This window comes from Octopus sinensis, linkage group LG4, assembly GCF_006345805.1.
Source record: "Octopus sinensis linkage group LG4, ASM634580v1, whole genome shotgun sequence".
Lineage (NCBI taxonomy): Eukaryota > Metazoa > Mollusca > Cephalopoda > Octopoda > Octopodidae > Octopus > Octopus sinensis.
The window spans coordinates 163,180,545-163,198,044 of record NC_043000.1 but is presented as its reverse complement, the minus strand read 5'-3'; the positions used below and the strand labels follow the sequence as shown (position 1 = coordinate 163,198,044).

At 40.1% G+C, this 17,500-nt stretch overlaps 1 protein-coding gene across 1 annotated transcript in view; it reads right to left on the bottom strand.

Annotated features, from left to right (window-relative positions):
* LOC115210987 (growth/differentiation factor 10) overlaps positions 1 to 17,353 on the bottom strand; it is a 158,410-nt gene extending 141,057 nt beyond the window's left edge. The window contains exon 1 of the mRNA XM_029779820.2: positions 15,788 to 17,353. Within this exon, the coding sequence (XP_029635680.1) occupies positions 15,788 to 16,094 (307 nt within the window). The 5' untranslated portion in view covers positions 16,095 to 17,353. The remainder of the gene's footprint in view (positions 1 to 15,787) is intronic.
* Between the last annotated feature and the right edge of the window lie 147 nt (positions 17,354 to 17,500).

Below are 17,500 nucleotides of genomic sequence, written 5' to 3'. Positions count from 1 at the left end.
GTATGCTCTGACCCGGAGTAGTAGCACCTGTAAGGGTTCCAGTTACAGGTTAATTAGCAAATCCATCCGGTAGATGATGCTTGTTAGCCGATTGGGAGACGAGTCAATCTATCTAAGGGAAGGAAAACCCTGATTCCAAATCGTCGCTACTTTAGAAACAAACCAAGCCATGACTATGGTTTCGGGAGTAAACCCTGATAAAAAGACCGGGAGTCGGTGCCCCCAAGGTAGTTTGACGTTGTCTACAACCCCGTTTTGGAACCCCTACGTCGATATTTGTGCCAAATTGTAATGGCTGTGCTGCTCCTTTATATCCATCAATGATGTAGAGAGTGGGGAGATGTTGCAGAGTGAACCACCTGTCCTTCATTCCACACTGTTCAGGTTTGAGTTCTATCAAAAATCCTATACTGGAGAGACAGAGCCGGTCATGAATCCACAGAAAAGAATACTGCTATTCAAACGGCACTGAAACAGCCGACAAGTGCAGCTCGTATGGCACAGACTGTCATCTACGCATCGGACTTTTCAACCATAGACAACGCTGTTCCAGTAGGGCGAACACTTAAGATCATTTAATGATAGACGAACGTCTCAACTTAGTGGTTCATAATCATAATACATGATTTGCTGAAACGTATTTGTTGTATCATATATAATGGATGTCATACAAATGGCCGAAAACTGCAGAGAGAATTAAGAGAATCACATGAATATTGGGAAATATGTATTTAGGTGATTATATCGCTGCCAGAACTGGTCGTCCTTAGGGCGGCGAGCTGGCAGAAACGTTAGCACGCCGGGCGAAATGCTTAGCGGAATTTCGTCTGCCGTTACGTTCTGAGTTCAAATTCCGCCGAGGTCGACTTTGCCCTTCATCCCTTCGAGGTCGATAAATTAAGTACCAGTTACGCACTGGGGTCGATGTAATCGACTTAATCCCTTTGTCTGTCTTTGTTTGTCCCCTATATGTTTAGCCCCTTGTGGGCAATAAAGAAATGCTTAGCGGTATTTCGTCTGCCGTTACGTTCTGAGTTCAAATTCCGCCGAGGTCGACTTTGCCCTTCATCCTTTCGGGGTCGATAAATTAAGTACCAGTTACGCACTGGGGTCGATGTAATCGACTTAATCCCTTTGTCTGTCTTTGTTTGTCCCCTCTATGTTTAGGCCCTTGTGGGCAATAAAGAAATAAGAACTGGTCGTCCTTTTATTGACACTCGAAAGAACGAAACTCGAAATCGCTCCTGTCAAGATTTGAACTGAAAATGTAAAGCTACATATAAGAAAATACTGGCCTCGTGTTTCACCTATATTGCCACCCTGTTGCGCTTGAAAGTGCAACACATACATACTACACACACGTGTGTTTATTATATAAATCTATATAGAGGAAAAGAAACACACGCATGCATCATGTGTGTGTGTGTGTGTGTGTGTGTGTGTTGTGTGTGTGTGTGTGTGTGTGTGTGAATATGTATACCCACACGTACACACATACCCACGTTACACACACGTAATATATTGGTATATGTTGACATTTACCTGATGGCTTACACTACAAAATGGAGTTGTTCCTGCTTAGGGCTGTGTGTCTATAGTATTTTATGCTTATGTTTATATCTAAAATGTATGTGTATACGTGTGGGTGGGTGTATTTACATGTACTACAATTTGCATTGTTTTCATGTATATAACGGGACCATATGTTTACATAGACTTGTTTCAGCAATTTCGGTATCTTGTGTATGTCTATGTGTAAATATGTTTCCATGTGTGTGTGTGTGTGTGTGCGCGTCATATGCAGAACACTCTTACTTGTTAAAGTATTGAGGTCATTGTTGTGGGTGTTTTTGCTTAGTCCCAGGTCAGTACTAATGGAACAGAACTATGATCAAAAGCGTTCCAACCTTGACTAACTCGTCTGTTTTCCTAGGCACAGTTAACCAACAACGTGTGAGTCTTCTTCTTGTTAGTGTTATCATTAAGACGATAGTGAGTGATTCAAGACACGGCTGCTCTTTCCTGGAGGTGAAGCAGCCGAGCTTTCTCGATATTTTGTGTTATTTTTCTCATAGGCGATCCACACGGATCTCCAGAAAATCTTTAAGCATCCGTATTGCTGGATGTTAACTAAAATTAATTAGTTGAAAAGTAAATCAAATCAACAACAGTTGTTAATTTCTGGTAAATGAAAAAAAAAATCATCCGAACTAATTAGTTAACCTCGTTAGTTTTTCTCGGTATCTTTGCTTTATCATATATTTCGTTTGCTTCACTTTCTGACCCATCTTCGGGATATCCTGTTCCTACTTTAATCAGTAACACCCTCCACATATATATATATATATATATATATATATATATATATATATATATACATTATATATATACGGAGATGTACTTGCATAGCAAGTGACCTGATCTGAGATCGTGTGCTGGAACGTGTTTATAAGCCATTTAAGAAACACACACACACATATATATATGTAAAATATATACACACACAAATATATATATATATATATATATATATATATATATTGTGAGAGAGAGAGAGAGAGAGAGGAGGAGGAACAGAGAGAGAGTAAGGCAGATGACGGAGTAGTACGAACAGCACAGCAGCGAATTAAATACTTAACTCTGCTAGTTTTTTTTTACTTTTCCTTTATTATATTTTTTATTGCAAATAATATTGGATTTTTAAATTGAGCGTTTTATTCTATCATTATTAGTAATGCCCTTAGCGCCGATAAAACAGTGCATTAGGAATTTTATACATTATGTGTGTGTGTATCGATTAATATATATATATATATCTAAATATAATATGTGACACTTATTCGGTAGCCATGATAAAACTCCGTGTTTCGGATGTCGGGCCGGAAACCCACGCCGCCATCTCTTCAGTTATCGGGCCATAACTGAAGAGATGGCGGCGTGGTTTCCACACCGACATCCGAAACTCGGAGTTTTATCATGGCTACCGAATAAGTGTCACATATTATATTTACAGATTAATTCCTCTGTTTACATAATATCGAGGTCTCTTTCAGTCTTTTGTTGTCTTACCATCATATATATATATATATATATATATATATACTGAGAGAGAGAGAGAGGGGGGGCAGAGACAGAGACAGACAGACAGGCGGACAGAGAGGGTGGGGCTTAAAGTAATTTATTTGTATTAGTAATCACAATTAAATTTCATGTCAGAAAACACTCTTTCAAAGTTGAATTTTCTGTGCCTATATATCTTATTTTTCTTTATTCTCCTGACCTTATGTTACGCAAAATCTCTTGGCTAATATTTCCTGGCCTTATGTTACCGTGACGCACTTCATTTCTCTTATGGAACAAGGTGGAAATTTCTGCTCACTCGTTCGATTTTGCGTCTTTAAAAAAGGAAAGACGCGTTAAAAATGTACTCCTTGATACACTATGATGAAAGGCAAGAAAGCCTTTGACCATATGCCTTCTCGATTAGGGCTAACCCAGGAATAAACACAGACAAATCCGTGTATTTTGTTTTTTTTATTCATTTTATATTTAATTCTAAGCATTTTCGTCTTGTACGGATGTACATATATACAAACTGATTTACCAAACACTTGGGTCGAGAAGCATTCGTCGATAAAACACGTTCATTGAAAGCATATTGATCGAAAAATAAATTGGCCGGAAGAAGAACTGATCGACTGCAAATTATTCGGGGAAAGAGTGAAATAAAAGTTTGAAATTTTAGCAGTTTTCAAAGAAATAATTTAAATGATTTAATAAAAAAAAGTATAATGCAATGATTTATTGATATCAGAATCAACTGTGGTGTTTTTGAAGTCCTAAACTTTCGAAATTATTAATATATAAATCAGAATTAACGGATTATATATAATCTACGTCGGGTTAAGGAAGTTATTTATGATACCAATAAAATATGAATATTCCCATCACATAATCGTTAGTGTTCTTCAGAAGATATGCAGGATAAACAATAATTCAAGAAACCAACGCTTAAGCTGTCGTTGAAGTACTAGTAACCATTGAATTGCTCAAAGACGATGGAAGTGGGCGGGGGGCGAATTTGAACTTGTAGAGCATGAAACAAAGATTGTAGCACTAACTTGCATTCCTTTAGCTTCTGGAATCAAATCACGGCCAAGTTAACTTTACTTGTCATCCTTCATGAATTAATAAAGTCAGTACCAGTCAAATTATAGGGTACTTCTAATCCGCTATATTCCGCCCATAAATGTTGTGATTTTGTACCTCACATTGGTTTTACTATTAAAGAACTTAGAGTACATAATGTCTGTACTTTTAAATTTTGTCTGAATTCCTGAGACAAAGAATTATCATTATTATGCACTGACATGAAGGCGGCGAGCTGGCAGAAACGTTAGCGCGCCGGGCGAAATGCGTAGCCTTATTTCGTCTTCCGTTACGTTCTGAGTTCAAATTCCGCCCAGGTCGACTTTGCCTTTCATCCTTTCGGGGTCGATAAATTAAGTACCAGGTACGCATTGGGGTCGATGTAATCGACTTAATCCGTTTGTCTGTCCTTGTTTGTCCTTTCTATGTTTAGCCCCTTGTGGGCAATAAAGAAATAAGAATCGTTAGTACGCTGGACGGGATGCTTAGCGGTATTTCGTCTGCCGTTACGATCTGAGTTCAAATTCCGCCGAGGTCAACTTTGCCTTTCATCCTTTTGGGGTCGATAAAATAAGTGCCAGTTGAACACTGTGTGTGTGTGGGGGGTCATTCCGACTTATGTCTTCATCTTCGTTATTATAATCACAACATTTCGGATGTTGTATTGCCTCCCATCTTCATGTGCCTCTCGTAGAACAATAGCTAATAGGAGAATATCACTTATTTGGATAACACATTGTGAGATAACTATTTTACTGATTTAATACAAGGGGCGTTCAATAAATAATGCCTCTGACCCACTTGCAGTTGTTTGATCTAGCTGAAATTTTGCATGTGCAATTATTTATATCTCTATAGATGAAGTGGTAAATTACAGCTCTGAACTAATTGTGGTTTCTGATTTACAGGTGTTTGAACTGAGTCAAGTGTGAAATGGAGCCTGTTGAGTGTCGAGCAGTGATCCGGCTTTTATATTTGAAAGGACGCACACCACGGGAGACTTTTGATGAAATGAAAGTAACTTATGGTGATGATGCCCCATCATATGACCTTGTAAAACGCTGGCATTGTGAATTCAAACATAGTCGGAACTCTGTGGAAACAGCTCCCAGATCTGGTCGCCCCCTACTGCTATTGATGAGGCATCTGTCCATCAAGTTGAGGCTGCCATTTTGGAAGATCGACGCATAACTATTCGGCAAATAGCCCATGAGGTCAAGATTAGTACCGGGTCTGTGGAAACCAATCATTCATGACCATTTGCATATGCAAAAGGTGTCTGCCAGATGGATTCCCAGGTTGCTCACACCTTTCCGGAAGCAAGAATGCGTCGAGTGCTCGAGGATGAATTTGGAGATGTGCCAAGAAGATGAGTCAACAATTTTCAAAAGACTGATTACACAGGATGAAACCTGGGTCCATCACTATGATCCAGAGACAAAAGCTCAGTCAATGCAGTGGAAGCACTGTGACTCACCTCCTCCAAAGAAGGCAAGGGTGCAGCCCTCCACTAGCAAGGTCATGCTCATAGTCTTCTGGGACCAGGACGGAGTAGTGATGACAGATTTCCTGGCAAAGGGTACCACAATTACAGGAGCCTATTATGCTTCACTTTTGAGGAAATTAAGAGAAGCTATCAAAATCAAGAGGCGGGGCAAGATCAGCAAAGGCATCCTCCTCCTGCAGGACAACGCTCCGGTCCACAACTCGATGGTCGCCAGATCAGAAGCACAGGCGTGCGGCTATGAACTCCTCCCCCATGCCCCTACTCTCTTGACCTTGCACCCTCGGATTTTCACCTCTTCCCAGCCATGAAGTTGTTTTTGAAGGAAAGCGTTTCCCAGATGATGCAGCCTTGATTTCTGACGTCACGTCGTGGTTGGAGGACCAAGCTGGGGTCTTCTACAAAAACGGTCTCCAGAGCTGCATCAAACGATGGTAGAAATGCGTAACTCTGGGTGGTTTCTATGTAGAAAAAGACTAATAACTGTGCCAAGTTTCGTTGCTCTACTTCTATGGGAAGTGGGTCAGGGGCATTACTTATTGAACGCCCCTCGTAAATGTTTCAGTATTTGAAATTCAAATTTCCGCTTTTTGTCCAGAAAAGAAAGATCAACAAGTTCAAATTTCATTAAAACGCTCTGTTATTCCTTTCTGGCCGCGGAAACAACAGTAACTTATAATTCTTTATACTATGTGCATACTGGCACAGAACAAAATTAATTTACATAACTGAACAAGCGTTGGAAACGTGACTTAATAAAATTATTACAGGGCGTTTAAAATAGGTGGAAATGTGAGTCAGAAACTCGAAATTGGCTATTTCAGTTTCATTTTATCTAGCCGTAGAGGGAAAACATATACATGGCGCAGGAGTGGCTGTGTGGTAAGTAGCTTGCTTACCAACTACATGGTTCCAGGTTCAGTCCCACTGCGTGGCACCTTGGGCAAGTGTCTTCTACTATAGCCTCGGGCCGACCAAAGCCTTGTTAGTGGATTTAGTAGATGGAAACTGAAAGAAGCCCGTCGTATATATGTATATATATGTAAGGGTGTGTGTGTGTATATGTTTGTGTGTCTGTGTTTGTCCCCCAATATCGCTTGACAACCGATGCTGGTGTGTTTACGTCCCCCGGCAAAAGAGACCGATAGAATAAGTCCTAGGGTCGATTTGCTCGGCGGTGCTCCAGTATGGCCGAAGTCAAATGATTGAAACAAGTAAAAGAGAAAGAGTATAAAAGAGTATGGTTGAACCCCGGTGTCTATCTTTTCACCCAAAACTCTAAATGCTTGCTTACTAATACATGCATCTTAGTTAGCCGTACATTTTCTCTACTTATCTCAATTTACTTGTAGTGCTTCAATTAATTCATTCACGTTGTCAGCGCATGCACTGTTATGCATATTAGCCAAACTATTTTATTTCCTCCTCCTCCTCCTCCTCCAATAACGATGATGAGCGTGTGCATGCGTTTATATGTTTGTACGTGTTTATATATGTGTATATATATATAGCCGCGAGCTGGCAGAAACGTTAGCACGCCGGGCGAAATGCGTAGCCGTATTTCGTCTACCGCTACGTTTTGAGTTCAAATTCCGCCGAGGTCGACTTTGCCTTTCATTCTTTCGGGGTCGATAAATTAAGTACCAGTTACGGACTGGGGTCGATGTAATTGACTTAATCCGTTTGTCTGTCCTTGTTTGTCCCCTCTGTGTTTAGCCCCTTGTGGGTAGTAAAGAAATATATATATGTGTGTGTGTGCATTGCAGTTTTAAAAACTTGTATATGGCGTTATTTTACTTATTCAAGTGCATTCCTCTGAGTGAATTACACACGTGTGTACGTACAGAGTGTCTGTATAAACGTACAGTTTTAGGTGTGTTTCATGAGGGCTTTAGTAGTTTTGTGCAGGCAGTTTGTTTATAAGTATGTGTACACATACATAGGACTGTTTATTAGTAAAATCGTGTTTGTTATTCTCTTTGTGTACATGGGTGCATTTGTGAGTGCTTGTGTGTGTGTGTGTGTGTGGTGTGTGTGTGTAAGTGAGTGTGTGTGAGTTTATATATTATGTCAGTGTTTATACGTACTTTGTGAGTGTTTACATTAACCTGTCTTTGTATGTACCTTCTTGGCTTTACATGCTGTGTGTATATGGGAATGTGTCGTGTATGTGTGTTGGGGGGAGGGGGGTTGCGCACGCGCGCTGTATTTGTGTGGGGGCGTTTGAGAGTTCATAAGAATAAATATTTTTAGTTTTGTTTGCGATTGTTGTCGTTCGTTTTGTGTTTATGCGTGTTTATCTCTGTGTGTGTGTGTGTGTGTGTGTGTGTGTGTGTGTGTGTGTGTGTGTGCTTGTGTATGAAAGTTAATGCGATGTATATGTTGATATGTGAGTGCGTGGTTTATATACCTTTGTGTGTATGTATATGTTAACGCTCATGTGTGTGTATCGGTATGGATATGTATGCGTGAACTTGTGTGCGTGAGAATGTGTGTATGTGTGTATATGCCTGTGTGTGTGTTTGAGTATGCGTTCATGTGTGTGTGTATGCAAGTCCATCCGTGCGTGCGTGCGTATGTGTATATTTGTACTTTGTGTGCGAATCGTCACCCTAACTGCTATAGAAAAACAAAAGTGTGTCGTTAACAAAGAATACAAAAATCACAGTGCAAGACCATGCTACAGCAACATTTCGTAACACCACACCGGAGCAACGTATTACATCACCATTATACACTCCCACGATGTTATAAAACCACTTTTACCGCATTACTCAACTATGGTTGACCCCACTGTGTGATACCAATTGACTCCGGCATATATTGAACTCGGAATATAGAATTTCAAACCTAAAGACTTCAGATCATTTAATCTGGCACCCTACTTACTATTTCTCATGATCTACCCACCCCAACGTGTTACAACTATTGGGCGACACTCGGGATATCCGTGGATTAAAATGTTATCTGACCGTCAGTATCAGATGAGTGGTGCTATTGCTCTGTCATACGGCCAAGACCCATCTCTTTCAGATATGGCCCGATTCACTTAGCTGTTACTAGGCACCACAGTAGCTAACTAGAACGTTGAATTAACTCATCAAACAGAAGAAATAACAGTCATGTTTCCCTCAAATCACACGCTATCACTCTGAAGAAAAAAAAACCTAGGTAACATTAGGCAATGTAGTCCTAGACATACAAAATGACAAGGTAGACGCAACAATGAAATGTGTCCATCCTGTCAGATATTTTCCGAGCTGAGATAACACCGAGAGGGAGCTGGTAAGTGTTGGCATTCAACAGCAATAACAGTGACGATTACAAGAATAACAGCAACGACAGATCCTGGGGGCTTGTATGTGTTTATTCGATTTGCTAGAAATAATAAATATATCTCCCTTAAATCCTATCCTACCGCCTTTAAATTAACCAACAACACGTTGGTTAATGTAGTTCTCGGTCCATCTGCAGACAGCAATAAGATAGGTTGATCATGGCTTCAACACTAATGATCCTATAAAATATATAACCTTGCTTCTGAGTTAGAAACAAGCAATGATATACGATATTGGTTACAAATTTTGGCACAAGGCCAGCCAGTTCGGGGCAGGGGAGAAGCCGATTACATCGATCCTAGTGTTCAACTAGTTCTCATTTTTATCGATACCGAAAGGATGAAAGGCAAAGTCGACTTCAGCGGAATTTGAATTCAGAACATAAAGATTGACGAAATGCCGCCAAGCATTTTGCCCGGCATGCTAACGATTCTGACAGCTCGTCACCGTCTAATGAAATATAATATTAAGGCTATGGATCGACAGAGACTTGAAGCGTAGGGGTGGACATGTTTTAAAGTAGTTATATCAACTCTAAGTTCAAATTAAGTGCCAGTTGAACACTATGGTCGATGTAATCGACTTACCCCTCCACTGAAATTACTGGCCTTGTGTTAAAATTCGAAATCAATATATTTAATAATGTTTTCTAATATAGGCACAAGACCTGAAATTTGGGGGAAGAGGACCAGTCGATTACATTGACCCCCAAGGTTAAAATGCAAAATCGACCACGGTAAGATTTGAACGTAGTATATAAAACAGGTGTACCTAAATACAGCTACAAAACATTTAGTCCGATGCGCTACCATTTCTACCACTTATCATTACTCTCGTTTAGAATAACACCACCTAACAAGGGAACCTATATGAGTGTTCGATTTGCTAGAAATAGTAGTTACTCTCCCTCAAATCACACTCGACCATTTTAAGCAAAATGGACGATTGATCTGCTAAAGTTAGTAACTAAATCTCCCTTAAGCTATACTCTTTGTCTTAAAAAAATAAACTATAGCCCAGGCTACATTATGTCTGAGTAAAAGACGTGATGGTCAAGGATAGATAGCTTGAACATTTCCGATCACAGATCCGACAGATCAGAACCGGGGTCTAAGGCTGAAATTTAGATATAGGCATCGATGGTATTTGAACTCATATAGTATGATTTTTAGCCAACCCTTTCCGTCGTTTTCAGCCAATTCGAAGCGAACCAACAAGGATAAAAACCCTTAAGTTCAAATTGCTTGAAAACACAACCACATTTCCTAGTCACGAAAATGCAAGGGTATTGAATGATGTGTTCATAGATACGCTATTTCTGAAATGAGAAATGTGATGATCAGGGACGGTTAGGACTAAACAATAACGAAAAACAACTAACGCCACTGCATTGAGCCAGCGTGAGGGAGTCTTAAAAGATCACTCGATTTGCTTGAAATAACTGATAAGTCTCCTTGAGATTATACCTATTTCTTTACTACCCACAAGGGACTAAACACAGAGAGGACAAACAAGGACAGACAAAGGGATTAAGTCGATTATATCGACCCCAGTGCGTAACTGGTACTTAATATATCGACCCCGAAAGGATGAAAGGCAAAGTCGACCTCGGCGGAATTTGAACTCAGAACGTAGCGGCGGCAGACGAAATCCCGGTGAGCATTTCGCCCGGCGTGCTAACGTTTCTGCCAGCTCGCCGCCGTCCTTGAGATTATACCTCCCCATCATTAACAACGTAGGTCTCGTTAAATGATACAGTCTTAAACAAAGGACCCATATAAAGAAACGGCGATGGTTACATCTAATCATAAGTTAGCTCGTTTGATTATTGGCCCAAGTTAAAGCCTAATCTAGGACTAAACAATAGCAACTACTATCACTTTTCTCAAATAACGTGTATATATTCGCGTGGCCCTACCTGTCAATGTGTGTGTGCACGGACGAGTGTGTGCGTGTGTGTGAGTTTACAAAATGTCACGGTCTCGTGCGTATTTATGTAGGTAGTAGATCGTGGACGCATCAAGTTACCTGTTATATTTTTATTGCTTTTGAAATAAGTGAAGTGACACAAGTGATATACTTACACGCAAGTTCACACACACACACACACACCACACACACACACACACACACACACACGCACATATTCTTTACCTTAATTCAGTCCTCGGACAGTGGTTAAGCTTAAATACCACCTGAAGGGATTTAATCGAACGAAGCAATTCTAATAATAATTTTAAGTCTGGTATTTATCCTAGCGTTCTCTTTTTACCAAATCCTTAAGTTGCGGGGATATAAACAAAGCAGCCTCGGTTGCCAGGTGGGGGGGGGGGGCGGAGTGATACACACACATACACATGCGCGCGCGACGAGCTTCTACACAGTTTCCCGAATAGGTCGACTTGAAGCGTCGGGGCAAAAAACATGCTTTGCAGTAGTTATATCAACTCTAAGTTCAAATCTTGCAAAGTAGCAACTTGGCCTTTCCCACTCCTAGGGTCGACAAATAATTTAGCAGTCAAGTATTGATCCATCTCTGCCTTTCTCATTGGTGACTGCTTCTGTTGAGTTTAGAGCTCCATGCAGATACGAAGTTGTGTTTATTGTAATATATACACGCTTGTATATATTCTTTTCCTGGCTTTGGTCATTGGACTTGTGTTTAGGACTACCAAATTCCTTCCACAAAACTACAAGTGCCCTGAAGCTATAAAGTGGAAGACACGAGCCTTAGTCACCGCATTGTAGGAACGAACTCGAGACCACGTAGTAATAAAGAGAATTTTGCATGCAACTATGTCTACAATCATCTCTGTATATAGTTATACAAAAGTCAGTTTCAATAATCCTTCCTACAATACGCAAAATTTTGGGGACGGGGGCTAGTCGATTACATCAATCCCAGTGCTTAACTGGTAGTTATTTCATCGACCGAAAGGATGAAAGGCAAAGTCGACCTCGGCAGGATTTGAACTCAGGACGTAAAGCGGGCGAAATGCCACTGAGCATTTTCTCCGGCGTGCTAACGATTCTGCCAGCTTACCTACCGCCTTATAAGTCAGTTTTAATAATGGATGATTGCAAAACAGCATACCATTTATATATATATATATAAAAGAAAAGATGGGTGAGTGAGGTAGTGAACATGTAAGCAAAGAAAATATTTTTCTTGAGAAATGCCAAGAGGCAGCGCATTTTCGCTTTCTGATTGGAATTTTTTTCGAAATTTCATTTTAAATCTTATGCTAAGGCAAAAGGATGTTATTCTATTGACCTTCGTAATATTCTAAGCGGAATTAGAGACCAAAACGAAATATAATATCACCTATCAAAAATCAAAACCGATTTTTAAATTCCAGATGCTTGACATACTGGAAAGAACATTTTAATGTTTGAGCTCCGGAATGAAATTATTGAATGAAAAAAGTTAGATCGAGAATGGAAGGGAAACGGTGATGGATACAAAAATAATTTGTTTCTTTCGTGTCAGGGAAGTTGGAAGTAAGGTTAGAGATATTTGAGTTGAAATTGGCTAAGAGATTACTTTGGCTGTTTTATAATAAGGTCGATAAAATAACTAATTTTGCTGCAAAACCAGCAATTGAGGAAAGGAGTTAGTTGATATCATTAATCTCAGAACTTAACTGGCACCTTATTTTATCAACTTCAGGGGAAGAAAAGGAAAAGTTGATCTGGGACTTGAACTTAAGACAAAAAATCGAAACAAATACTAGAAAACATTTTACCTAACACGCTGAATATTTTGATTTACCGCCTTTTAATAATTTTAACTTACGAACAAGACCAGTCATTTTGAGAGAAGGGACAAGTTGATGACATTGGCCTCAATATTTGAAAGAGTAAGCCTGTGACGGTCTGGTGTTCCGTCCAGGAGGTAAGTATATATACGCCACGGAAACCTGTAAATCGGCCCTTATGAGTCCATAAGATGCTTTGTCCTTTATCCTTATTTTTCCCGACGTTTTACCTATTCTGCCAGTCAACCGCCCTGAAGTCAATATATAGGTATAATTGAGATTATCAATATAATCTATATAATTTAGTCACCTGCCAACAGTTGGGGAGGTGACGAAGCTAAATTACTATTCACACTAACTAGCAACAAATGTAATATTTGTTATTAGAGATGCTAAAGAAACGGCAAGTTGTGAAGTTCAAGCTTTGCTTTGAAGCATTTATTTAACGGTGAAAATGAAGCGAAAGCACTTCAGCCAGAAATTGAAATGGTATTCGTTAGCTGCAAGAGGCCTGAGTAGAATCATGGTCCTCTGGTTCATTGTTAGACATTGTTAGGCGCTGCTTTCCCTTACTGCTGTACAAGGCTCCCAACAACATCAACAACATGGGCCAGCGAAGGAAATTCTAGATGGTTGTACACTCTGCAAGAAATAACAGTCAGATCTTCCCTAAAAAGGTACACTGGATACTGTGATGATGGAATGGTCACGGCTGGAATTCTTTTGACCCCTAAGTCTAATGAGTTTGAGCTAAATACTAACAACGCCACTGACATTTATTCCAAATACTCTTTTGTCAAATTCTTGACGTTACTAGTTCAGGTATATCTATGAATGAGCGTTCATTTGACCTCCTGTCGATCTCTTCTCAGAGGATCTACGGCCTGTACCAGACAGGCCAAGTGGACAAAAGCAGAATTAAAAACAAAAGAAGACACAACACCTGTGGTGAAATTGAATTTACGAGCCATGCACAGGTAGTTCAATATATCTTAAATACTCAGCTATTTTGCTATCACATCAACATCAGATAGCTGACAGGTTTATGTGAGTGGGTAGATTAGGTGCATGAGCAGTAACATAAGTAGGCAAGTAGTTAGTTAACAAAGCATAGCTAGGTAAGTACGTAGGTAGCTGATTCTTTAAATAACCGCAAGGACTAAGACTTAGCGGTTTATGTTACGTTAAGCTGAAGAGAGATAAATCTTTCCTAGGACAAGAGCATGGTCTGACGCAAGTAGCTTCTCCCCACTTCAGCACTGCAAACGAGAATATTGAAGTCTGTTCATTCAGAACAGTCTTTTGGTTATACAACAACGGTTTTGCAGCTTTTTACAGGAATTCACAGATAGTTTACTTACATTGTCTCTCGCACTGATACTAATAGCAACTGTATCACATTCATTAGTTTTATAGCGTATCGGATAATCTAGTCTTACGTTCACTGCACCTGAAGATATGGAATTCCTTTTCCATTGTTCTGCTCTTTATTAACCAAATGTTAAACAATCATAACCCCTACAATTACGCTATGATAACAAGCTAAAACTAGATGCATTCGACCGTTGAGTGATAAACGTTAAAAGATAAGCGTTATATGACGTAACGACGGTGAGAGGACGAACCCCTGACTCTCCCTACTGGTTGCCTTAAACGAAATAAAAAGGGAAGACGTGTATGCAGTTGTATCACGTGTGAATGGAAGTAAGGGAAGAGACTGAAGGCTTAGGCAGATCGAAATTCTTAGAAAATGTTGAAGTTAAGTACCAGACATCCTGATTTCTTCGATTACCTGCCTTACCTTCTTCGATTACCTCTCCACCAACGAATACCATGAATCAAAACATACACAAAAATATCAGAGACACAAACAGCAGTTCCATGTCTGGCTCAAGTTTATAGAGAGTATCGGGTGAGCAGATATACAGGTAATGACTTTCTCTTTCTATGCAAAATGTTCAGCTACCAAGGTATGAAGACCGTGGCTTCCAACATCAGACATGCGTATACGTATGTTATATATATTATTAGAAATATGTGTGTAGGGGTACGCGCGCGCATATATATATATATATATATATATATATATATATATATATATATATATGAGAGAGAGAGGGGGTGCAGACAGACAGGCACGTTCCTTAGAATAGAGTCGGAAATTAATTTTGAAGACGGAATGTGTGTTTTCGATCATCATGGATAACAATTCTAAAAAAGAAAATAGAAAGGAAAAATGCGGGTGCATGGGTGAACTTTTTGACCTCCCCTCTCCCCTTTCGGGAATTTTCATCGGTTCTGAGTTTAAATATATATATATATATATATATATATATATATATATATATATATATATATATATATACAGACTTGAGATATGATTAATCAAAATATGCGTTACTTTTTTAAAATCTAAATCTGCAAAATATTTTCGAAAAACAGCGAAAACTGAAAAATTACGGAAAACGGATGTAGGCTCTCCCAACCCCCGAATCGTATTCCTACGATACTTAAAACATATGCCCCCCCACCCACCCCCAAAAAAAATTACGGTTTTTAGCGAACTACATAATTTCCGTCCTCTATTCTATAGGAACGCCTTATATACATAAACGTGCGTGTGTGTGTGTCTATCTATCTATCTATCTATCTATCTATCTATCTATCTATCTATATCAATATATATATATATATATATATGCACACACGTATGCATCTGTGTATGTGTTTATCATGGACTCGTTTTTCGGTTTCGACAAATATGACTATTCCTATAGCTCGGACAACAGAACCACATTCTTAATTACTTATAAAGGGTATCTGAATAGTCTACAGGTGCGAGTAAACTTTAACGTAATCCACAAGCAAAATTAACGTGACACTGCTACAAAACTGAGCCCTCGAAACACACGCTCAATTCATCAGGTAAGCTTTCAGTTTCCTTGGGGCACACCTATTCTGTGAGAGGAGAAACTCATTCCAGACCGCTTGTTTATATGCCAAACGAACTAAACAATAATGGATAAGAGTCGACTTACCTATACTGGCATGTATGCTCCTTACTGTATTACCGAAGGTTTCCTTTTGAAGTAGGCCATCCCTGTATCGCTCGTACAACTCCATCATATAGCGAGGAGGCCTCGTCAGTTCTTGGGAGTCCGTTAAGTAACGATTGTTCCTGTCATACTTCACCGAGAACGACGATGAAGACGACGACGACGACGATGAAGATGAGGAGGAAGAAGATGAAGAAGATGACGACACTGGCAGCGACAACGATGACAGCGGTGGGCCTTTGTAGCGATGTCTGGGACCCAGAAGAATCTTCATCGACTCTTTCAACATAGCAGTGTGAAGGTCGGCGTGGTGAGCATAAAAGTTGCGCTCCGACGGAAAATCTTCCACGTCGTTGCTATTGTTGTTGCTGTTGCTGTTGTTGTGTTGTTGTTGTTGTCATTGCTATCGTCATCGTCGCTATTATTGTTATCGTTAATGCTTTCCATGTCGTCGTCGTCGTTGCTGCTGTTGTCATCGTGAAGATGCTGATGGTGCTGATGCTGCTGGTTATGATTATGTTTATGCTGCTGATGAGGGTGATGATGTGGATGATGGATCCGACACAGTCCACCTTTAATTAATAACGACCAGCTGGTCAGTAAGACCAAAGTGACGAAAGGGGCCCACAGCTGCGATTTCGTGGTCCTCATTGTTGAAGTATGTGCGCGTCCTTCTGGTAGAAACAACAAAAATCCGAGGGCGCGCAGTATGTTTTTGTGTATGTGTGTGTGTGTGAGTGTATATATATTAGTAATATATATATTATATTGGTCTATATGCGTATATTTTTCTGCATGCGTATATTTGCAGCTGTGTATATAAATACGACTGCGTGTTTACTTATATCTGCGTGAATATGTATGAATGAATCGATTCATAAGTGTAATTAGACATTACACAAGTAAGAACAAGTTAATCTCTTCACGGAATCCACGGCTCCATAGGACCGGCAGTGAACTTGGATTGTTGCAGAGATGGAGTGGAGGATGGCAAACGAAGCTGCTCCTGGAGAACATACATATACATACATGTGAGTGTGTGTGTGTGTGTGTGTGTATATTTATATATATAGCCGCACGCGAGCAAACGCAGTCCGACACACACGCACGCACCTGCTTTAGCACAGACCTTAACTGAATGAAGTGGCGATCGTTGACTGATGGTGGTGGTGGTGGTGGTGGCAGAGCTGGCGGCTGTGAAAGTGGCGGTGGGGTTGGGAGGAGGAAAAAAAGGGTAAGAGAGAGAGAGATAGAGAGAAGGAAGGAAGAAAAAAGGGGTTGAAAGGTGGGTGTGATAGAAACTTTTAAAGCCTGTCGCTGTTGTTGTTGTTGTTTTGTTGGTGGTGGTGGTGGTGGTGGTGGTTAGCTAGTGCGTGGTAGTTTGGGGTTTTTGTTGTTGGACGACGATGATGATGATGCTGTTGTTGTTGTTGTTGACTTCAGTTGTTGTTGTTGTTACTATTGCTGATGTTTGCTGTTTGATTGATGTGTGTTGACTGACAAGTCGTTTTGAATGTTTCCAATGTGATGACGGCAGCAGCAGCAGCAGCAGCAGCAGCAGCAGGTGCCGAGGTAGCAGTGGGAGTAAGAGTAGTCGTAGCGGTGGAGGTGGTGGTGGTGGTGGTGGTGGTGATAATAGTAGTGGCAGTGCAAATAGTAGTGGTAGTAGTAGTAGTAGTAGTAGCAGCTTGTGCT